This window comes from Vanacampus margaritifer, chromosome 7 (assembly GCF_051991255.1).
Source record: "Vanacampus margaritifer isolate UIUO_Vmar chromosome 7, RoL_Vmar_1.0, whole genome shotgun sequence".
Classification (NCBI taxonomy): domain Eukaryota; kingdom Metazoa; phylum Chordata; class Actinopteri; order Syngnathiformes; family Syngnathidae; genus Vanacampus; species Vanacampus margaritifer.
In genome coordinates this window covers 10616380-10641391 of record NC_135438.1, presented here as the reverse complement: position 1 = coordinate 10641391, position 25012 = coordinate 10616380, and the positions used below count along the sequence as shown (strand labels likewise).

Sequence of the window (25012 nt, the reverse complement as noted above, 5' to 3'; positions counted from 1 at the left end):
CTAAAGGAACACTTCCTTAATCTGATATAGGGAATACCAAAAACACAACACTTTGTGAATTTGAGGTGAAGAGAGACAGATTTGAAGAAAAGGCTACTCTCCCTGTTCATTTTGTTCACCAGCAAACCCAATAACTATATCTTGAATTTGAAAAAAATCTTTATTTATTTTTTCAATAAAGAAGGGTTCGGTGAATGCAGATAGGAAACTGGCGCTAACGACGACAGCAGGGGAACTTTGAAGGTTTGTGCGACTTTCCCCAAAATTCACATTGACATCCGGAGCATTCAACTTTTGAGGTTGCACTGTATTTGCTGTTCACTAATGAAACACTCCCCTCGCCACAACCTCTCCTTCATCTCCTTGTACCGCCATGCGGCCCTCCTACATCTAATTATCCTTCCCATTCAGCGCTATAATGAAATTATACTATAATAAAAAGTAGCCCTAATGAGCGCGGCACAGAGGTTAGGTCACATAACAATTATTTAGCGAATTGATATTCACATGCCTTTCACAGCAAACATCACCTCCAAAAATGCGCCGTGCTTACCTGACATCTGGTGGGCTACACTGACTTGTGTGTTGTGTGTTGTGTGTGTGTGTGGCAGGATGCAGTGATGCCCATCTGAGTAGCACAATAGATCTCTGTCCCTTTGGGAGTGTTATAAGTGTGTGGGAGGGCGTGTATGTACGCGTGTTTGTGTGTGTGCCATCTGTCTGGCAGCTTTTGACCTTTCTTGGTGACACACCTGTGTCACAGGCCTTTATTTCAGCGTCAACCAACGGGCCTCGGACATACGGCCGTCACGGAGGACGACTTTCACTCATCATGTTTCTATTACATATCCTATCTTCTTGTCTCGCTTTTGGCACTAGGACATCGGTTTTCCACTGCACTTCTATTACCTCGGTGTGGGTGGTCGTCATGGCGACGCTGCGTGAAACCACTGCGGCATCATTTACAATGTGGAACATGAGCCTCTTTTCGCACCAAACAGCAGCAAAAAGTCACTTACGCTAGCAGACGGCTTGAAATGTTTACAAAACATTTCATGCGGTGCAATCTGCTAAGACTTTGCTTGTGTATTATTCAGCAGTCTACATAGTAATCTATTACAATAATAAATACTCCCACTGGGTTAGTTACAAACTCTGCCGCACATGTGCCTACCCAGAAATGCCAGAAATGATTCCCAGCTGTACGGCAGCACCAGATGAGTGCAGTCGCCACATTACGGACCAGCGTATCCAACTTCATTCACATGTTCGGAGAGCAGCTGAGTGCACTAATTTCCACCCTGCAGCTTTGCAGACATCTTGAGATTTCATCTCATCATGGAGCACATTTTGCCAGGATAAGGATTTACTCACTTTTTACGCACTAAAGTCCACGATTCAAATCAAATATTCAAGACACATTACTGGCAGTAATATGCAGGTAAGCTTAGAGAAACAAAATGACATGCAAATATGATGACCTGGATGACCTCATACTGTATATTGCATGATGATGAAAACAATAGCGGGCGACGCGCATCATTGTGGGTCACCCGGTGAGAACTAACCTAGGTGATAAATACAAACAGAGAAACTAGAGCTGCTTCTGTCTTAGTAGAAAGGGAAAGTTGATCACCCGTCTTGGGTCGTATGATGAAACATGTTTATGGCATCAATGAAAGACAAGTATGAGTATATCAAATATCGTGTAGGTACTGTAATGTTTACATTTGTTTAGGGTCAACATGGGTGTTCCGTAACCCCTTCTCGGCAATTTTGGTTCCAACATTTTAATATAAATGGAGCAGTATTCGGATTACAAGGACAGCACTGGTGAAGAAGAGTTGTTTACATGCTTCACAACTGGAAAAAAAAAAATCTTAAATGACAGGACAGCTGTACATCTATAACACTAAGTCAGAATCCAGGTTATCTTAATTAACTAAAACTAACAAAATAAGTCAAATAAAAAAAACATATTCGTTAACAACAACAAAAAATGCTTTAAAAAAAAAACTAAAACTGAACCTATATAAGTAGAATTAGAGCAAAAATGTCCGTAATTGTCATCTTTGATAATTAATTTAATAGCCTTTGGGGTTGATTTTAAATGTGATTCAAGTATATTTATTTCAATATTAACCGGATTAAGAAGGTTTGAAAGTGTGTCGCACGGAAGTGACGTCATCTAGCAGCAGCCAATAGAAAAGCACCCCCTGATGACTTTACTAGCGGACTATTTTGTGTTGCTCTAATGGCTCGCCTTGCCTGCTTTTCCATTTAATTCAGCCGAAGCGTAAAGCTAGATAAGAAGTGTGTTACTTTTTACCAAGGTATGTATTAAGTCTTGCACACAAGTACTGTAATACACATTTGAAAAAAAAAAAAAAAAAAACTAATACTAAAACTAAGCATTTTTTAAATAACTACAACTAAGAAAAACTAACAGTCACCCTGAAAAAAATAAAAATAAAAAAGAAATAAAGAAATAAAAACTATAATAAACCCGGTAAAAATTAGACAGATTTGTTGTTTTCGTGTCAGATATATAGCACCATTTTTACACCTGTGTGACAGTTAAAAGTGTTAAAATGATCATTATAAATACTGAGAGATGGAGCAGTTTTCCTATCTTGTGGGCTGGGAGATGCCTTGAAATGCGAACAAATTGGAGGCCAAGGCAAGATCTACAGTACGTGTAAAAATGTCCACAAAGGATACAAATCACGTTTGAAATGAATTTACGTTAAAAAAGAGGATTGGTACCGTTTCAATCTTGGCAAACTTTGGACACAAACAATTCACATCCACACCTACTGGTTCAGGGAACATTGTACAAAACACTGGCAGACACTGTCCAATTTGTTGGTAAACCACCCTCTGAGAGACTGTGCTGGTGACTCACAACTCACTCGACTAACAATGACTCAAACTCGGACAACCTGTGATGCAACTCAGCCGCAGCAATTTCAGGACTTCATGCTTTCATGTCTTGGCCACATCACTGTGTATTGTTATCTGATGGCACGGTAAGGCCCTTTGAAAAGATGTTGCGCAAACATAAAGCAACGGAGTTTGGATTGGGATGAGGAGAATGGAATAGTCCAGCCTCTGGATGTTCTTTTAGAAAAACCAAAATAGAAGCGGGAAGACAAGCCAAAGAAGGCCTGGTGTTTTTTTTTTTTATATTCAATCGGCCTTTTCAGATGACAAGCATTTTAACTGCATCTCAGCAGGTTTTTCTATTACCTGAAGCACAAAGTCAACCCACCAGCCATAAAAATAGTAGCCCTTGAAAAAAATGCTCTCGAGCCGACCCATCAAGTTACGGGGCCTTTTTCTGGCCGTGAATGGCCTTTGTGACTCATATCCACTGAATAAAGACATACTATATAGATGTCAGGATGAGAGAGAGAGGGCATTCATTTTTTAGAGTGGGCATCTGTGTCAGCACTCAGATTTGTGCATGCTTTGTTTGTGTCCATCTTGGGTGCATATCGGCGTGTGCGTACACTCCCCTGGCGTTAGGGCATTAAGGGTTGTGTAAGTGTATGCCCTGATCTGGCAAAGCAAGCGACTCAGAGCGGTAGCTGTAGCTGGCTTACTTTCGGGTCAGTTAGCAGCAGCAAGTGTGTCTGAGGAAGGCATGTTATAAAATACGCTCGCGCACACGAGCCAATGCTGCACTATTGGACGATGAGCGCGACCGAATAAGATAGGGTAGAACCGGGTCATTTCATACTAAGAATGGCATTTCATGGTCTTACTTGGTTGGTCCATTAGCATAAATTCAAAATGAGCTTCATAGAAGATGTGATCTAGCTAGCTGGCTCATATTTAGGCAGTGGGCACATTCTCCAAAGTAATACTTTTAGAAGACAATTTCGGCGTCAGTCTTTTTTTGAAAATCTGACGGCTCAAATTTTAAACGGTTATCTTAACTTCAGGGAAATATTTATTTATATTTTTGATTAATTATAAAATAAATGCTGCTGACCCAGGGAACTCTGCACTTTCTGTTTTTGTTTGGAATTAAAACTAAGATACGCAAAAAATTAACATTTCCGATACTTGGAAATTTTAGAAAACTTTGTTGACCGTAGAAAATAAAAGGGAGCTATGTACTTGTTTAAGTTTTTATTAAACTTTTTAAGACATGATGATGTTAAATGTATTTTAAGTTTCTCAACAAACATATAACAAGTATATAGTTTGTAGTTTTTTTGTTTGTTGGTTTTACGCCAATATTTTTCCATTTAGTGAAAGTGAATATCAGCTCCAAATATCGGTGATCGACCTAGTTGACTGTTGAATGTTTACTAATATAGTCATCGGCAGAGGTGGGAGCGTCAATGGATTCCGAGTGTCTGCCATTCGACAACCGTCAACAGTCGGGACACGCTTCCATCATCATCAATCTATCAATATTTCAAGCCGAAACGTCAATCTGTCATTCGTCGATTGCCCAGCAAAATGTGTGTCCGTCAATGTTTCAGTCATTCGTGGTGGGCATCCATGGTGGTGTCAAACGTACAGCCCGCAGGCCCACAAATGGGTTTAATCCGGCCCGCAGGCCCACAAATGGGTTTAATCCGGCCCGCAAGATGATTTTGTAAAGTAAAAAAATAAAAATAATAATGAAATGAGTAATGTCGGACCACTTAATCAGCCGGCCACGATCAAAGCATATAAATTCGTAATTTCACAAGCACTCCTTAGATGAGCAATGCAACTCATACATGGAATTGCTCTGGGTGTCATTATTTTACCTGCAATTTAAAGTTAGTTTGTAAAAAAAAAAAAAAAAAAAAAACATAGACCAACATACATCAAACACAAACGTGCTGAATAAGAGACACATTCAACTGCACGTATGAAAAGGATTACTAACGTTCTTATAACTTCATTAACGGTACCACACAATGCATTCTGTGAACAATATACAGGTATATGCAAAATAGGTAGATATAACACGCCCGGAACTCATATGGGCAAACTGTTGCAGTGTTTCATTTGCATCTGTGTTATTTTTTGGGAAAATATATTTACAGTTGTGCCCCACTATTTAGGGCTGGCCCGCAAACAGCAAAAATTAGCGTATAATTGACGGCAATTAAAAAAATATATATATATATATATATATATATACACATACAATGATTTTACTGATCCGGCTTTTTTTCTTGTCAATCGTCAACAAAATGGTAATCGGTATCAGTTCTGTAAAGAAATGATCGGTCTATCTGTATTATTTAGTAACTTAACTTTCAAACAAATTAAGGCAATCGGCCTCTGCCTGATCAAGCTGCAGAAGAATCATTTCCAGTTAACAAGTTTGATACTCATTCGGAACTAGAAAATGACGTTTGGCCTCGTTCCACCAAGCAGCACTATTCGGTTCCGTTCAGTTCAGTTCAACATGCTTTCTATTGTGTACCATTGTAAAGAGCACGAGATATCTGAACCATCCAACTTTCTCAGTTGTCCATTGTTGGTCTTCCAGTGCATTTTCGCATGCTTGCAGGAAGTAAACATTGCTGTTCAATGATTCGTCAACAGAGAATTGCCTGACTTCTCTCATGTCACAAAGGATGGGATTAAATAAGTGCATTAAAAAAGTGCATTATTTACAAGCAAAAGAAGATTCAAATGTGTTTATTTGTGTCTGTAAGTGCACAGGACTATGTTGCGTTTATTTTAATTGCTTAATTGTATAATTGCACCTCATTTGGCTTTTATGGGCTGCATGGTATTGAGTTATTTATTACAGCTGACTTAGCGGTTTCCATCCCGCCTACCCACCTCTCAGTCAAACTGAAAGCCGGATCAGGGTTTTCCTTATTTCCGAGGGCTAAACTGTACCACTTGGTGTTGCAATACACAGTACATCAAAGAAAAAGAACTGTGATTTACGAAAACATTTCCCCCCAAAATTATTTAATACACGCCTGTAATTATCTTAAGTTGAAATATGGAATTTCCAAGCATGTCAACGTGTGCCTTAGAAAGGGTTAAGTTCCCGTTTTGGTCTTTGGCTCCAGAGTGTTTCTACCGAGGCTGCAAACAGCTGGAAAACCGTTTACAACGTGTCTGCAGCATACCGATGAGCCAGGAGACACCCTCTTATTTAATTATTCTATCCCACATCACCCCCATCCTACATCACTCTTCCTCCTCCTCCTCCTCCCCCCTCATGCCACTGTTCTCCCTTTCCTCCCACTCGCCGATTCGCTTCTTTACGCTTCATAAAATCCAGACGGGACCCTCGCATACGTGCCGCCCCCATTCGAAGTCAATCAAGCTCATTTGCCTCATAGCAACAGCATTTCAGCCACATCCTGGTCCCGCCCACACACGGGCTTCTCCGTCTCCTTATAGGGTAACGTGTCTGCTCGTCAAACAAACCCCTCCCTATCCGCCCACGATTTCTTTCCTTTTAAGGGTTGAAGTCTGGAGACTCCCCTTTTCTTCTACTGTAAATGCGTGCAGGCCTGTACACACCCCGTTGCAGCCTGTATCAATGGTCCGCCGGGCTCCACTGCAGCGACGTATGAACGGTAAACACAACAAAACAAAAAGGCTAGAGACACTATTTGTCTTCATTTAATCCTTATTAATAACATAAGCAGGTGAGCAAACAAACTGTCATTTTTGCGAGCCTCTTTCAATACATACGTAGTCTTATTTCAATAGAGTGGTAGCAGGTTGCCCCGCGTTACTACGAGTGGGTACACAAACGAGCGACAGGCAAAGTCAGCGAGGGCAACCCCGATCCATTTCAAAGGAGCGCAGATGCCTCACTGCGAGCGCTTTCGCAGCAATTAGAAGGCAAATCGCTGCAAAGGAGGCATAAGCGTTTATGCTGCACCGTGGCAGCCGCAGCCAATTCCCTCTCCTTGAAAAAAAAAACGAGGCAAAGAGCAAAGGTGTTTATCTAACGTAGCGGCGAGATCGACGGTCTCCCGCACGCTTCGAACCGTCTAACAATCTGTGCAAAATGAATGAATGACTCATCCCAGTTGCCACGGCAACACGGCTCATTGGGATCATTTAAAGACCATTATTGTTAACCCTGTAAAGAATCGATAAGAAGATTTGGAGGTGGAGGAAGTGTGTGTGTGTGCGTGTGTGTGTGTGTGGGGGGGGGGTGTAGGGGGGTGTTGATGTGCGCGTGTGTTTGCAGCAGGTAGGAAGGAGTCTCTCCCTTGCTTTAGGGCATAGGTGGGGCTTGAGAAAATATTTCAGCAGTGCAGCCTACTTAAACTTTGTCAGGCACAAAAATGCATTCTGTTGGATTGCACTGGTGAAAATTACAAACAAAACAGCAAAGTCAGCATTACACTCCAAAAAATAAATAAATAAAAGGAGCCCTCTCAAAAGGAGCAAACTAGCTTCTGGCCAACTGTATCCTGAGCAAGTCATCCCTGCATAATGTCAGCCTCATCATCCGGCAAGGCTTCCCTTGCCGGGGGAGCCCCGTCACCTTTTCCCAAATAATCAATTTCTATTCTGCCTCTCTTATTCTCTACTCTATTGCGCCCCATCCCCCTCATCCAGGGGCTCTTAAAGGAAAACATTGAGATAACAGCTGCCAGGGCCCCGGGGAGAGCAGGAGGAGGGAGAAAAGAGGTCAAACAGTAAAGAGAGCAAGGTAGAGCTGAAAGAGGAGCACACACGCAATGAGAAAGTGAATTAGGAAACACACGCCCAGTTCGAAGTCATCGCAAATTAAATGATATGAACACTTATAACTCTTTTTTTTTTTTTTTTTTTCGTGAAGTGCACGCCACATATTTACGGAAGCCGGTAGAGGAGTGTAAGAGGGGAGAACAACTGTTTTGTGGACACCTGTCTCGTTTGCTCATAGGCAAGAGTGATGTACACAGACAGCTGCAGGGGCAATAAAGACCACTTTTACTCCCCCCCCCCCCCCCCCCCCCCTTATTGCTTTGAGAGCCCCGCAGCCATGTGCGGAGTTTATCGGCGAGGAGATCCGCAGCATCCAGCCGACCGCACTGTACCGATCGCATAGATTCCTCTGAGCATACATAATACATGGCAGAATAATTTCTGGCAGGAGCTGCTCTGATGTTCACATTGCGTGCGCTTCTCGCTCTGGGCGGCAGAACAGATGCCACAACAACAGCGTTACCATCCATCGCCGCTCCAGCGTTTTTTTTTGTTGTTTTTTTTTTAAATGGCAACTTTGGACGCTCGCATCCAAATAAAACGCGCGGAGCGCTGGAGTGAAAGGGTCAAGTGGAGTCCTCATCCGTTTCGGTCATTAATCAGCACTTCATGCTTGATGACAGCCCCGCAGACTGTGGCGTACTCGCACGCGGAACCTTCGCGAGAGAGTCGTCAAGCATCCGCATACAAGCACGGGCAGCGCGGAGGATAAACACTCACCGATAACACGGAAGGATAGTAGAGTCCCATCATCGTATTGTGAGCAAAACCGCACCGTCGTCTCGCCTCCTCCTCTCTCACTCCTTTCCTCTCGTCACGCTGGCTTCTCCCTCGACCGAGCCTGTGTCACCTCACCAGCTCAGTCACTTCTTGTCTGTCTCACAGATTCAAAATCTCCCTCTCTCTGCCCCCGCTCGCTGGGTCTGCCCTGACAGCTCCCCCCCTCCTCCCCCTCCTTCACTGCCTCCTCCTCTTCCTCCAGCCTCTGTCCCTGTCACTTTCCCTCGCCCGCTTTTCTCTCTCTCTCTCTCGTCTTTCCCTCTCCCACTCGCGCCCTCTTTTCTCTCTACACGCAGCCTTCTGTTTTGCTGCTGTGCCCTTGCCTGCTCATCTTTTTCTGCCTCCTATCTCACCAAGAGACAAGCTACCCACCCCTAAAACAGCCCCACCCCCGACTCTGTCACACCTGCAAACTTGCCCCTCCCCTCTGCTTTCCATCACAGTCCTACTAACCTCTCTTTCTTTTTCTTGCTCTGCCATCATTCTCCTTCTTCATATAGGCGAGTTAACTGGGACTGATGGCACCAGTGTGAGAGAGATCCCTCTCCTCTTTCGCCACAAACAAAAACTTATCAGGTAAAACAGTGAACTAAAAAAGTATTTAGTTTAACAATTAAAAAATGCTGCTTAGAGCAATTTCTCTGTCCGGTACTCGTGATTTTTCTACACTTCTCTTTATAAAATATTACATACTTTCCTTTCATGAGCTAAATTATTTATATTCCTGCTTGTTTATGCTTAAATGTAATATACATTTGCCCTTTTGTCAAATATCTTGCGATCATTACATTTACATTACATTTACATTATTACTGCTTTAAAAAAAAGTCACTGAAACTACATTTATTCTTATCATAGTCTAGTTGTCATAACTATTTTACATTTCCCTTTCCCTCCAATCGCTAGTAAATCTCAACTATGCCTTTGTGTACCTCTTATAATATAGTTTTTTCTCTTCTCTGATGAACTTATTTTTTCTTCCGTTTTTACTGTCCATCCACAAATATTTTTTATTTGATAGGACCCTTTGAGCGTGGAGTGGGATTCTGTACACGCCTCTTTTGGCTTCATTCCCTCCTTGTTCTTAAATTGTGCTAAATAAACAAACCAATAAAAAAATATATTGAAGATTAGTTGTCTAATCTAATGTCTTCAAATGCCAAGTTTTATTTTCCTATTACAAGGCTGATACATATCACAATATTCTTTATCACTGCTAAGTTTTGCGCACACACAAAAAAAGAAGGAAATATGGTGACAACTGAGCCAATTAATTACTTAATGTGTTTGTAAACTTGATAGTTGACTAATCCTATTTTAAAGGGATACTTGACTCATTGAGCCATTTTCAGCAGTAAAAAGTTAATATTTTGTCAAGAACAAATTTGATAACTTCATTATTTTTCATGTACAATTAATACCTTTAAAAACAAAAAAAATCCACTTGCTGTCGACTGAAGATGACATCACCTGTGCTGAGGAAGTAGGCAACGACCAATCATGGCGCACTTGCTTTTTGGGTTTGGTCCGCAAACTGAGTCATGATTGGTCGTTACCTACTTCCTCAGCACAGGTGATGTCATCTTCAGTCGACAGCAAGTGGAATTTTTTTTGTTTTTAAAGGTATTAATTGTACATGAAAAAGAATGACGTTAGCAAATTAATTCTGAACAAAATATAGCTGAAAATGGCTCAATGAGTCAAGTATCCCTTTAAAGACGTTAAGGCAGAGACTAAGTGTACTACTCACTAGTTCGTGGTCTTTTCTTTTAAATCGTGAAATCCACAAAAATAGTATTGGATGAAAAAGATGCGTGTATGTGATGCATTTTGTTTAAGGTTTATGATTACCTTAGCTTTTATGCTAATGTTGTTAGCCTCCCTACGTTAGCATTAAGATAGTGAGATTTGCAAGACAAAATGATATAGTTTGTTTGAAAATGTAGGTGTTTAGCTATACAATGTTTCATTCTTTTGTTTGTCAGTTTCGCAGTCAACGTCAACTGTGAGTAATAAACAGCTTAAAGCAACCATGTTTAGCATCTTGATTGGAGGACTGTGTAGGGAGTCTGCATTTCCTCTGCAATGTTATACAATAGACTCCCATTTCATGACAGCGAGTGAGAACACGCATTAAGTTGTTTTTTTAATAGGTTTAAGTGTGTTTTAGTAAGTTTAATGCATATAAAGCATTAGGGAGGGAAAACAATTAAAAACGTTTTTATGTAGTCAACAGATTTTGCCCTATCCCAGATGGGTCTGGAATGCATCGCCTGTGATAATCTCAATATATCTCGGTAATAAAAACAATTAACTACTTAATAGTAATTTTCTGCATAGTTGAACAGGGAAATTCCATCCAAAGACCAACCCTTCAAAAAATGATTGACGATAATTTAGTACTGTACTTCCAAACAGATTGTGTGAAAACAAAACTCCGGTACTTCCACTCCTCTTCTTCCGCATGCTTATTGTCACAGGACTTGTTCAGTATTAATTTTAGGGCTTAGCAGGTCAGCGAGGTCACAAATTCACAAGCGGATGTTCTACATGACGCCTGCGATGGCGAGGACATTTACACTCAGCCGAAGGAACCTCACACGTTGGCTTAACATAGGGGTCACACTTTCAAACAAGTGCAAACCAGCACAGGTTGAGAAATATCCCACAGTATTTTTTTTTTTTTAGCTCATTCACTCCCAGCCATTTTCACCGAAGCAACCTGCTTCGCTTTTTACATGATTTTGACAGATTTTGCAAGGCCCACAGAATATTGTACTCTACTGCTATAAAAACATGGAACCTACCAAAAGAAAGATTAGTGTCTCTTTTTATATCAGGGGGAAAAAAAGTATATTTGTATCTGTTTTTATTTTGCAGCAATTAGCATTATAATATAGCTAAGTTTCATCGATATTCATATTCCTGTTGAAAACACTGTCAAAAAGAGATTGTTGCAACATGGCCCTGGCTGATCTCTTATACTCTGCTGCCACCTGCTGGCCGTTTTTTTTGTAATAACTACCACTGCTTTAAGCCACCTCTTCATGTCAGAAGCTGCATCAAAGCATTCTGTATGCTCTTGCATGAAAAACAACAACAAATTAATAAAGGGTAAAAATATGTTTTTGGGAGTGAAAGACTAAGTATTAAAAAACGTATTTACACATTTTGGGGCTTGAATGAGTTAACAGCAAGCTAAAACAAACCATGAGTAGGCATGAGCCGGTAATGGATTCTGACAGTATGATAATCCTGAGCAAAATAACGCAGTTTCACGGTAATCCAATTACCGCTCTGAAATGTAATATTTTTACATTTTTGGGGTTTTTTTGCATTAAATTTGCTCTGTAGGTATATTAGCCCATTTGCTCCCAAAAACATATAAATATGTTCTATTTTAAATGTTTGAAGTGTCTCAAAGACGCATTTATACGTTTGTTTTTTTATGCTACAGCATGTACAGAAAGCTTTGATGCCGCTCTCAACTGCAAAGAACATATCAAGAAATGGTAGTTATTACACAGCACGGCCAGCACGTGGCAGCAGAGCAAAGGAGATGAACCAGGGCCATGTTGAAAAAAAAAACTCAATTACTCACAATTCTAAATAGAATAGAGAATAGTGATGAAACGTAGCTATATTCTAATGCTAATTGTGACATAACGAAAACAGATATAAATATACTTTTTTTTCCAGATGAAGGAAGAGACTTTAATCTTTCTTTTCCATGTTTTTGTAGCAATAGAACACAATATTCTGTGAGCCTTGCATAATCAGTAAAAATCCAGTAAAACAGCCGGGAGTGAAGGGGATTGCTTCTGTGAAAATGGCTGGGAGTGAATGAGTTGATAAATGCAAAAAGCCAATTGTGTTTGTTTTTTTAAACAAAATCAGTTAAAGTACTTATTTCTCACAAAACGAGTAGCTACTTGTGTTCTTCACTTTATGATGTAACATAAGAGCGGCAACGAGCTGATCTTAATAATAATAATAATGCATCCGATTTATATAGCGCTTTTCTAGACATTTAAAGATTCTTTACAATGGAATGAATACATTATTCATGTACTCACAAATTCACACTCTGGTGGCGGTAAGCTACTTTGGTGTATTAAAAATTCTGCCTTAATCAAGACGAACCGTTTTTCTTGACAGTCAGCGTGGTATTATTATTATTATTATTGAGGTTGCATTTACAGTAGTGTATTACTGTACTATCCTATCAGAAATGTGTTAAATATATTTTGAAAAAAAAAACTATCCATCTGAAGTGACAAGTGACCCAGCTGTCATTTACAGCTTACAGTATAAACGCCCTGCCAAGCACTTATGCCAACAGACAATAAATCAAGCTGCATCATTCTTCTTTTTCATTATTTCAGGGGTCTGACAGAGACCATCACATCTTTCAAGCAGACTATTAATTTCAACTGATACATGAAAGTGGCTTTACTGTACCAGTGAAGCAACAAGTGATACCTAAAAAAAAAATATTGTAATTTTGAAAGAATTCAGCGCGCGTGCCTGTGAGGAATCTGCCGCACTTAAATGAAGCCATCAACAGCGCATGGATATAATGGAGGAGTTAAGTGTTTTCCGTTCCATCAAGCAGGCAGAGCACGTCTTTCTTCACACCTTGAGCTTCTGCTGCTCCCCAGGCTCTTCCTTCAGGAGCCTTTGATCACATCACCTTCACACCACATTTGACAGTTTAGCGCCTCCGCAATGTGGGAACATCTTCCGCACGCCATCCTCGTCTCCCCCACATAGCCTTTTGTCCCCATCAACAGATAGTTGGCACTTCAGCTTCCCAAAAGTAAATTGGTCTGATTGGCTTTAGGTGAAGTCCAGGAAAACCCAAGCTAGTGTGTTGATTTTTTTTTAACACTATTAAATAAAATAAAAAAGACAAAAGGGTCTGCAAAAATAACTTAAACAAGATGTAAGATGCCTCAGCTAACGGTACACCGAACACTGAATTAGATAATTACAAAATAATAAATGGCAGTACACTGCTGTGTGATGACATTATCCATTTTGTTTTCTTCCCATTCCACTCAGATGTGACATTTCTCGGTTGACTAATCAATGGACAGTCAGTGTGTGTTTAGCTCCATTCTAGACACATGAAAACATAACCCAAAAAGTGCATTGGGGCGTATATTTTACAATTGAAAAGCTTTAAAAATAATAATAATAATAATAATAAAAAGCCTGATCCATTTTTTTTTTAAAACTGTGTCGTGGATGTTGGAAGATCATTTGGATTTGGATATCTGTCTCCCATTGCTGTTTTTACTTGCAATTCACATCCAGTTGCTCCTCAGTGCTGTGTGGATGCCACACTTTCTCCACTTACTTATTCATGATTTTTTCATAATTTATCACACGTATGTAGTCCGCAGCAGGCAACTCTTTTGCCTCTCATTCAAACATCATTATTATGGGGGGGTTCAAAGTAGTATCATCTCATCACTATGCAGCAAAAATGAAAAGTGGCTAATTGGCTGCCAGCCATGTGAATAATCTCAACAGCCCCGGAGAGAAATCAGACAAACAAGAAGGTTTGGAGCAAAAGGCTTAAGATGAGGATGAAGTGCAGCCAGAGGTTTGGGAGGATGGCGGCGGGAGGGAGGGAGGAGGCTGGATGGGATTATGGGTAGAGCATCAGAGGATGAGTGGATGATCGAAGGATTAACCATATCAACTGAGCAGTCTAATAACAGCCAGTAAGCTAATAGGAACACAAGGAAACAGACTGCTGCTTAACAAGCATAAACACAAACACACAGCTTGACTTACTCAAGGATGCTTCGAAACAAAATGTTGTAAAGAATAAAAAAGTAAAACATAAAAATACAGGACGGCAATGGGGATTATTATGTGTAATACAGTATTTCTTCCCTTACCCTCACCACATACCAGGGTTTTTCCAATGTAGAAAACCTCATTTGCTCGCCGCCTCAACACAGCCGCAGCGCTCCAGCTGTGTTGATTGAGCGTATTTTAACTGCAGTTGCAGCGTTGCGCCATTATTGAGCCGCTAAATCAACAGCAGTGCACAGGAAAGACCTGAAGTAATAACCGAAGAAGAAACTCTTTTTTTTTTCTTATTTAAACTTTATTGTACCGAAGAAGAAACAGATGCACACGCCCACTTCCTGTTTGCAAAGCAGAGGACCGGCGGCTTGAGCCATCGACAAAGATAAAAACACAGTATATACAATAAACATTAGGGGTGGGAATCTTTGAATGTCTCACGATTCGATTCAGACTTTTGGGTGTGCGATTCGATTGAGAAAGATTTTTGCTTCAAAATGATTTGATTGACAATGATTTTTGCTTCAATTCATAGATGTTCATGGAATCGTAATGATCTACTCCAGTCTGACTCGCTAATGCTAATTAGTGCGCTACTCGCGGCACTTTTATCACTCAAAAGAATGGCTCCACGCTGCAAAAAAACCTACTTTTATTGCAATAACTTGATCGTGACTTTTCCCTTCTACTCTCTAATGTGGCTACAACTTGACAGTGTATCAGACCGCATGGAACCACACTGCCCCTAAGTGGCCAAATCGGGTACAACATGAACAGCACTCCCAATGAAGGCACACACAAACAAAGGTATAAAATATAGTATAAAATAATTTAAATAAAATCGATTTTGGGACATTTAAGATCGATTCTGAATCGTACTAAATGAGAATCGCGATTCTTATGAAAAACCTAAATTTTCTTCCTGTGCTCCTAAAAATTTTTAATTAGGGGTTACCGCGCTGCTCGCAATTTTTTTTAGTCTGCAGCCCTGATATACAATATGTGCTAGAAATGGGTAAACCACAATCAGCGAGGAGTCTCCCACATTGTCATTCAGAAATGGCCGATAATGGTATCGGTCACCGCAGTGAGTACCGATACCTTAAAATAAGGTATTGGCACCGAAACCTGGTATCGGTAGTCACCCGTCATAGTCAGGATGGTGCCATCTCTGCCTCAATTTGAGCCAGAAAAAACGCTGCATACCTTGTATATCCTTGTGAGTTTGAGTTTCATTCAAGATGTACTGATGTTACGTAAGAATATGATTTTCAGTTCATAAAAAAGAGTTTATTTTAACTTGTGTTTGACTACATTCTTTTTCCCCCCCATCAATATTTTTTTTCTTGCCATAACTATTCTGATTGTTCCAATATATTGCTATATTTGGCTTTTGCAATATATTTATTTGTATTTTAACATTTTTCAACAGCACGCGAACTTGCGGGACAAGAGAACACCTTCTCAGACACAAAAGATAACTATTTGGCTACATTCTTACCTGACTGTGAGATGGGTATCCATGGTAACCGAGGGTCAGCGGGTCATTATTCTGAAAGAAAGAAGAGCAGACATTGAAGCAAAAACATTTTGAACAAAAAAATTATAATCTATACAATTAATCTTTCAGTTTTCACACATGATTGCGTACAATTTCCCCATCTACAATTATTGATATACAGTATTGACTTACAAGTGCCCCAATTAAATTTATTTTAATTTTTTTGTATTTTCAGCTCAATCAAGCCATTGAAATCTGCACATGAACACACTTTTACTGGTTTCAATCTTTTCAAATAGCAACATATTTTATCTGCTTAGAAAGCTCAAGCCAGCTCACTGGCCTAGTGGTACAAGTGTCCGCCCTGAGACTGGGAGGTCGTGGGTTCAATTCCCGGCCGGGTCATACCAAAGACTATGAAAAAATGGGACCCATTGCCGCTCTGCAATAAGGGTTGGAATTGGGGGGTTAGATCACCATATGATTCCCGAGCGCGGCTGCTGCTGCTCACCGCTACCTCGGGGATGGGTCAAATGCGGAGAACGAATTTCGCCCCCACTTAGGTGGGTGTGGCAATCAGTGAATCTTATCTTATTAAACGAGACCAAACACGTAAGACGTGAATAATAGGCAGATTTAAGTCGAATCATGAGTAGATTGCCTCCAATGCGGTTTAGGCTCTGGCTTTGCATTTATGATATAAAAGAGCTGACTTTGCACCGTTGTCATTACTGATTCCATCTAAAGGTCAGATTATGTATCGATTACCTTATTGACTGCAGATCAATTTTCTGCTCAGCTCGACTGTGCGACACTAATGATATCCAACAAGAGCTTGCGGCATGATAGGGAATTAGTAACACGTCTTCATCCATGTATATTTTTTTTTTGTTTGAAGCAGAATATTGGATTTCAAACAATCCTCCAAACATTAGCAAGTCTTTTTTATTCAACCCTCATAACACTGTTCTGGCTTTTATGCTAATACGCAACCATTAGAAAGGCAAGCATTACAACAACACTTTGAAGGGGAAAAGCTGATTTTCTTCATCTTGTTAGATTAAAAAGACAACGCTTCATCGCTCGCCGCTGTCCTTCCTCTGTCATCTTTCTTTCTGGAACTAATGTCCCTTTGCCTGCTTTGCCCCCGGGGGGAACACTTTGGTCTGTGCGCATCACAGCTTGAGTTGGGATGATTAGTACTGTAGCCATCTCACACTGAAACCCCCCCCAAGGGGCCATTTTACTAAGACCGAGCATGACTTTCCCCAATGCAGGAGCTGTAGCTGGTGGAACAGGAAGTGGCTCTGTGATTGGAAAAAAAAAATTGTGAGACAATCTTAGAGCCAAAAAGGCACTTAGCGAACTGGCTTTGGGAGGTAGAAGCCTTAAATAATGGAACACCTTTTAGAGGCTTGAATAACATGAATAAAGTATAACCTTATTTTGAAGCAATGGCGGAAAATCGAAATAAGAACGGAAGGTTTACAATAATCAAAAAGACCAATGGAGATTTATGAGCTAGTGGATTTTGCCAAAAATGCTAAACATTTGAAATTGAAATGAGACGACCTGAGATAGAAATACAAGAGGAAACTGTGGGAGCAAAAACAATGACTCATACATGAGTGGAGTCATGTGGTTGATTTCCAGGAGGAATGAAGGGGGGGGGGGGGCAACATGGAAGTGTGTGTGTGAGCGTCAGTCTCAATAACAGTTGCTCGCAAATTACACAAGAAATAGACATTCTACTTATTCCGGTTGTTACACTATTACAATGCAGCTATTTAAAAAATAAAAAAAATAAAAAAAGGAGATTTTGTCCTTTCACAGTGAAATGTCAAACATTACGCAGATACGTCACATCATTAGTTGGCAGGGTAACGAGCGCAGAACAAAGCTCAAGTGCTATTTGATGTTATCAATTAGTTTGGCTGACGACGATATTTAGGGAGAGAAAGTAAGTACGTCCTTCTCCATCATAACGGGTGGCGCAATGTCCCGTTTTGAACATTTGAGGGCTGTTGTTAGAAGATTACACACTGGAAATGTTTGCGTAAAAAAAAAAAAAAGTTTTAGCTAGGGCTAGATTAAATTCAATTAAGTGTTTTTTTTTAGTTGATGTTGATTATGGTTAACTTCCACATTTCTTGAGCGATTCCAGTGGTTTAAATTTTAAACTGTTCAGCTCATTTACAAAAGTCAGCAGTCCCATTCAAAATTTCCGCGGGATTTTTTCTAGTTTTATTTAATATGCTTACATTATATATGGATTAAGAAACACAATGAAAGAATCATATAAAACAGGAGGTTTATTCTTTATTTTTGATTCATTGACATACCAACAACTAGAATGGAGGATGGAAGCCTAGTTAGTAGATGGTTTGGTATAGTAAACAAAGGGACTAGTTGGACCATTGATTGTAATTAATTAAAAAAAAAAAAAAGTGATATAACAGCCATCAATCTTCTTAACTCTTTGACTGCCAAAAACGTTAAATAACGTTTAGTAAAATCCTAGGGAGGAGTGCCAAAGACGTTAAAAGACGTTTGTTTCAAAACAGAGGTGAAATTAACCATTTTCTATTGTTGATTACTGAAAAACGGAATAAGGTAGAAACAAACTTTTTTCTTCTGATGAAAGATGAGAGTACAATCTTTCATTTGGTAGTATGTGTGTTGCCATAGTCCAAACACATAATTTTCTGTGGACCTTGAAAGATCAGTCAAAATGCTTAAATCGGCTGGCACCCACGGCATCCCTTTTCTGAAAACGTCTGGCAGTCAAAGAGTTAATGTATGCCAGCTTTTTATAGATTGATAGAAAGCTTACATTGTTTAGATGTTTGCAATTATTAACGGCATATGCACTTTTTTCTGTCCGAGTTTGAAACGTCCGACGGTATTTGAATGCAGCTGCAGTTTGGCTCGCCAACACGCTGTCATTTGTTTACGCGCCCGTTAGTGGCTAGTCGCCACAGACTTGTCGTATCATACGATGAGAGGCTAATTAACTTTCTTAGCGTTCCTTAATTGGCAATTAAATAGAATTTCGAGGAGGCGAGCAGTGCGCCACGCCGGGACGCAGGTACGATGACGTCATCGACGTGCGGTAAGACGGTGTCGGTACCAGAACGAGCACGTCACGCTACAGGATTGGCTAGAAATGATCCAATTGACGACAAACATCGGAAAGAAAATATTAAAGATGTCATTTAAGTAACAAAATGTACGGGCTGAAATTGTAAAAACGATAAATAAAACTAAGAATATAAAAAGCAAGATATATTGAATAAATAATAAAATTAATTGAATAAATGATAAATACACAAATTAATTGCCTGAGATGTGACGAATATTGTCAGTTTAAATTGCTAATGTGGTCCTAATATCAATAAGACTATTTTTGTGATTTATGAACTGCTCAAAAAGAAAGTGAACACGTCTGAATCACGCATTTCGTATCGGCAAGCTCGACGGCGCTCCAATCTATTTTTTTTCTTCCTTAAATCTTCAAGTATCCTGCTTTTATATTCTTAGGTTTATTTACATTTTGACAATTTCAGTCCATACATTTTGGTATTGAAATGACATCTGAAATATTTTCTTTCCAATGTTTTGACGTCCACTGTATTTTTTTCCCCAAATAACTTTATTGAACAATTGTAAACAGAAAATCTCCAGCCAATCCTGTAGCGTGACGCCATCGGTAGGCGACCCCCGATACGATCTGGCAGCCCGATCACATCCGGTACAAACATCGGTAGAGTGAAAATCACTACCTTCGGCAAAATGTAAACCTTTGAATATACTGTTTATCTCGCCCAGCCCTAGTTTTAGCTAACATTAGCAACTGTGAGGAGTAGCACTTGGGATAAAGATAATTAATCAATCTCTATAGTAATCTTAGCTGAGCTACTCACTACTTTTCGTCTTCAAAAAAAGCCAAAGTGGTTGGAAGGATCATTAAATACAAAGTGACCAGATGGTGAGGAGGAAGTTATATTACGAAAAGCTCATTTACTTGTCCTTCCCACCATCTTTTCTCCGAGCTTCGCTAACGCCTTGAACACATGACCCCCCTTGTTCCTCTCAGGTGGTTGCTGTGCAAAATGCCTGTGAAGCATCTAATTTGGTCGCAGAACTCGTATCTATTCCCATCGTGTCTGGGGAATGCTACTCTTTTAAGAACTATATTTGACTGTTCTGACAGTCATCCTGCATCGCTGCTAAAGCGGGCCACGCCACGTACTAGACAGAGGAAGCGCGCATGTGTTTTATCCAAAGAGCACTTATCTGCTAAGCGGACAAACGGCGACCTCAAGTTTATTTTACTTTAGTCCGCGCCACATACTGCTGACGTTTTCACAACAAACACACTTTAACTGACTTTGAGGCAGTGTTGCAAGAATCTTAAGTGGATTTTGGAAGCTGGAAACTGTTTAGAACCGACCATACACTAAACACGATGTTTAGTGAATGTCAGGGTACTAAATCTGAAAGGTGGATACTTAGCTTTCAAAATTACTACAGTACACAATTTGAGAGGAAAAAAAAGTAGGGGTGTTAGAAAAAAAATCGATTCTGCAATATATCGCGATATTACAGCGCACAATTCTCAAATCGATTCGATATGCGGCCGAATCGATTTTAATTTATTATTATTTTTTTTAATATAGGAATATTCAACAAAACGTTTTACTTAGGGTTAGGATTCACACATTAAGCATGGAAGAATGCTATATTCAGGGATGTGATTTGACCAAAGTGAAATTATCTGAAAATTTAGCCGGGGGTCTGGGGGCCGCTGGCACCCAGCTAGGTCCAGGGGTTTTCATGGGTTTTCCGTGTTTTTAAGTACTTTCAATGCACTCACATGACAAAGAAATAGACAAAACAACAGCATAAATTTTCAATGTATATTGAACTATCCCATATAAAATGGCGGTTTTAGTCAACTCAAAATCAGTCACATTCAAAAACATTGGACTGCCTTTGCTTTTAAAAACTATCACTGAGAATATCATCATATCTAACTAATGTGATTACTAAGTTAACACATAAATAATGTTGAAGAGTTCAAATTTCATGAACAAATAATTGTATCATGACCAAATGAAAAGTAACTCATATTAGAGCATACCACAAATGTCTTTGTTATAGCAGAAGATGTTATCTGTCGGAGTCATGTGCATACAAAATGAACTATTAAAAAAAAAATTTTTTAAAAAAATAATCAGATTTTTTTTTTGGGGGGGGGAGATAAAAAAAAGCGGAATTCCGCGAATTAGCGGAAAAATCACATCCCTGTATATTAATGGAACATTAAGCCTTAATATTTTATTTCAGTGCTGTTCAAACATGAAACAGACTGCAACCTGTTTGTTAAATGCAGTAGCTCAGTTATAAGCCTGAATTTTCAGATAAATAAATACATTTTCATACAAATCTTACAGTGTACATGTACAAGTTTACTGATTAGTATTTTCTAAATTTGAGTTGAGAAAAAAAAATATCGCAATAATCAATTTATAGATTTGGATCGGGATTAATTGGTATCGTGACCTATGAATCGTGATACGATTTGAATCGCCCGGTACTAGGCAATTCACACCCCTACAAAAAAGCAATAAATAAAAATGTCAGCAATCGGCCGATTATATTGGCGAATATTAGCCTTTTTCAAAGTAAACAATCAGCAGCAATTTTGCCGATTAAACGCCGATATATTCTAATTTCTTCCTAAAGATGACTTGACTTTCTCCTGAATGCTGTTCAGTGCTGGAGTTACTCAGAAAGATGTCCTTGTGCTATTTTTCCACTAGATGGAACACTACCTTCAAGCCAATACTTTCCCTTTACTAAACTAAAGTGGTTCTCGCATGACTGTGAGCAAAGTCCAAAATTTACAACAATGGTAGATTACCATGTTACGTTCATGCTATAGAAGCTATTGAGCATGATATTTCACAACAAAATATTCTGCTTCTCACCAGCAGCAATAAGTGGCGACGGAGAGAGATTTGTCTCAAAATTATTCACGTCTTTTTTATTTTTTTTAATGTGTGTGCATTTATCATGACTAGGCTGATAATTTTTGAAATATTCACTTCCGCTTAGTAGCTGAATGTGTGTTTGTAGATCAGCGTGCACACACATTTTTTTTTAGACATAAGTCACAATATTCACTCACAGGTTCCAAACATTCATGTGTGGACAGGCCCATCACTCTTCCGTCCTCTAACAGGCAGTGTTGCCCTCTCCTCGAGTCGTTTTTCATTTAAAAACTGGAAATCCGTTAACGTCCGCATTTCTCTACCTAAATGCCACCTAATCTCTTTTGGTTATTGAAATGAAAAAAAAAAAGAAAATATAACCATAGCAAGGCTGTATTTTTCTTGCCGAGTCTGCAGAGAGAGTAATACAGAAGGGTGACCCGTGTACATTTATGTCCCAGTCAAATCATTTTGTCCTCAGAGTTGTCAACCCGGGAAAGACCTTATTATGTTGGCGAGAGAAAAAAAAAAAAAAAAGCAAAAGAGAGAGTGTGTACGGCCCAATTCCTATGCAGAGTGACAACAAACATGGGACGTTCAGCGACATGCTGGATGGATATTGAAAGTGACAACCTCATCTCAACATTGGCCAGTAGCGGACTCGGGATGCTGATGCAGGGTGGTGTTATGTATACCCTGAAGGAGACGTAAATGTCGGACTTCCCTGTTGTTGCAGTAGAAAACAAAATGGACTTGAATAGCTTTGTGTCGTGAACTGCATGCAACGGTGATTTATGCAAACCAAAATACAGCGTTGACTTGATGTAGCATTGCCACCCACACAGCAAAACGACATCAAAACACTTTCCGACAAATGAGCCAACCAGTGCCGGGAAGTGTCTCATTATTGCAGGAGACCAAATAGATTGATTGCACCGCAACCACATCCAATTGTGTTGATTTCACAATTCAGGTCAAAGTTCAACTCCTGGCTTGTGCCGGCAATAAAGAGTTAAAAGATGAAGCTGCAGAGAGCAGAGGGATTTTCAGCAAGCACGGAACTTCAAGGTAATATTTTCCACTCTAAATTCCTGGGATGTTTACCTTTACAGAAGTGTGCACGTTATTGCCATGTCATGGAGTTTTAAGTGCTTGAATTACAGACGAAAGGAAAACTGATCACATTCAACCTAATTTCAACCTTTAATAGAATAGCCTTTCACAATGCATTTATATAATAATTTCCGTCATCTAGCAAGATTTTTTTTTAAGCCTTTCACTTATAGGGACAAACGCATGAACCCAAAGAGCCGCATTCAGGAACGCGCAGGAGACGTAAAGTTGCAATTGTTCAAACAGAGCCTTCTACAAATTTAGGGATGCTTCAGCTCAGTGGAACTGATCGCAGTACACACATTTGTTCTTGCTGCGCATAATAATATGGCCAAGTTGACAATAATAAAGAGAGATATGAACTGCAGGCTCAGTCACAGTGTCCGTTAAGTTGTCCTCAAGGGTGAGTACACAAATCTATTACCGGCATTTTTACCTTTAATAATTACCAGCAAGTAACTTTTCCTTGCTTATTTGGCAATTAAGAACATTGTGTTACTTAAAGGGGAAGTCAACCCTAAACATTTCTTGACAATAATATGTTATATGTGATTTCACTAGTCTAATCTGGTTAATATTACATTAGTGGAATATGAGTTATGCAGCAAAATCCAGCCGTTTTTATTCATCTCAGGGGGCGGCCATTTTGCCACTTGCTGTCGACTGAAGATGACATCACAGTTGCGCAGGCCTCGAGCAACGACCAATCACAGCTCACCTGTTTTCTGAAGCTGAGCTGTGATTGGTTGAGCAACTGTGATGTTATTTTCGCTCGACAGCAAGTGACAAAATGGCCGCCTTCTGATACTGATAAAAACTGCTGGGATTTTGCTGCTTAGCTCATCTTCCACTAATGCAACCAAAATACCGTATTTAGACTAGTGAGGCTGCATAGAACATATTTTAATAAAGAATTTGGGGGGAAATTGGCTGTTTATTTAAACTCAAGACCCAGAATGCACACATTGGTGTCTAATACCTAACATGACTTTGATGCACAAATCACTTATTTTTGTATACAACAGTACGAGTGTTGTGTGAATTGCTCTGCCTTAGATAAGGATTTCAGGGATCAGTACGATTATAAAGCCCCCTCTCGTATGAGATGTGATCCCATTAGCTGGAAACAAAGCCTCTTTACTGCCAGTGATAGGGAAAATCTGTTCAGAGAGGGGCGCTATGGAGGGTGGCCTTCTCTTTTGCCCTCTCCACTCCCCCTGTTTTCATTTCCGGACTGTCCAACAAGCTCACGTTCAATACATTTTAGAGACTAACGCTATTGATCTGTGCTTCTCTGCTCTCCCACACACACACACACTCTCTCATCCACAGAAATAGTGAGTTTATGTTACTGACAGCACTCACTGACGGCAGGTCTGCATGGAACACCAGCCATTTAGTTTTCCAAGCAGGAGCAAACAGACCACTTCACTTCAATTACAGCTGTTTCCATTGGCAGGCAAATAGCTTTCTCCATCCTCATGGAGGCACTCCAACATACATAATATACCATAATGATGAGCAAAGCATCCTCTCGCTCTACTGCAAACCTCTATCAGAGACATATTTGACCATTTCACAGTACAAATTGACAATACGCAGACACGGAGGGAAAATGGGTCAATGACATTTGCTGATCAGGAGCACTGGAGGGTGGTGAAAAGTGGAGCGATGGGTCAAAATGGGTTGGAGAATCAAGAGTACTACAGTTGTCCCTAACCTACCGTCAAACTGGAGGGCTTTGTTTACCTCATATATCCCCCCCCCCCCCCCACGCCTGCACACCAGCTCCCTCAAAGATCACAAGCAAACACTAACATGTATTTGAACTCTAAAACAAATGTCCACATATTCATGCCAAGAGGTTGTTGTTGTTTTACTAAATTAACGATAACTGACATTGCCTATTATTCCCTGGACTGTTAAAACTCTGTGATCTAAATAACGCCATTAAAATGCCAATTTAGCAGTGAATGTCTGCTCGGTGAGCACAACTGGCTAGTTTATACATAAACTATGCAAACTGCGTGTTTCTACGCAGGGTCATTTTTGCAATTCCCCAGGAGCACGTGTGGAAGGGGTTTCCAGCTTTATTGTTAGGAAACTTGGC

General features: G+C 39.9%; 1 protein-coding gene across 5 annotated transcripts in view; it reads right to left on the bottom strand.

Annotated features, from left to right (window-relative positions):
• The window catches only part of rbfox2 (RNA binding fox-1 homolog 2), a 43910-nt gene that overhangs the window by 17773 nt on the left and 1125 nt on the right, over positions 1 to 25012 (bottom strand). For 4 of the 5 annotated variants that reach the window (XR_013294697.1, XR_013294696.1, XM_077569902.1 and 1 more), the window contains exon 2: positions 15794 to 15844. Coding sequence is in view for 3 of the 5 variants with exons in the window: in XM_077569902.1 (XP_077426028.1) it covers positions 15794 to 15844 (51 nt within the window). In the remaining 2 variants the exon portion in view is untranslated. Of the gene's footprint in view, positions 1 to 8409; positions 8802 to 15793; positions 15845 to 25012 lie in introns of those variants that run through there. The other variant, XM_077569904.1, reaches the window with a different exon arrangement.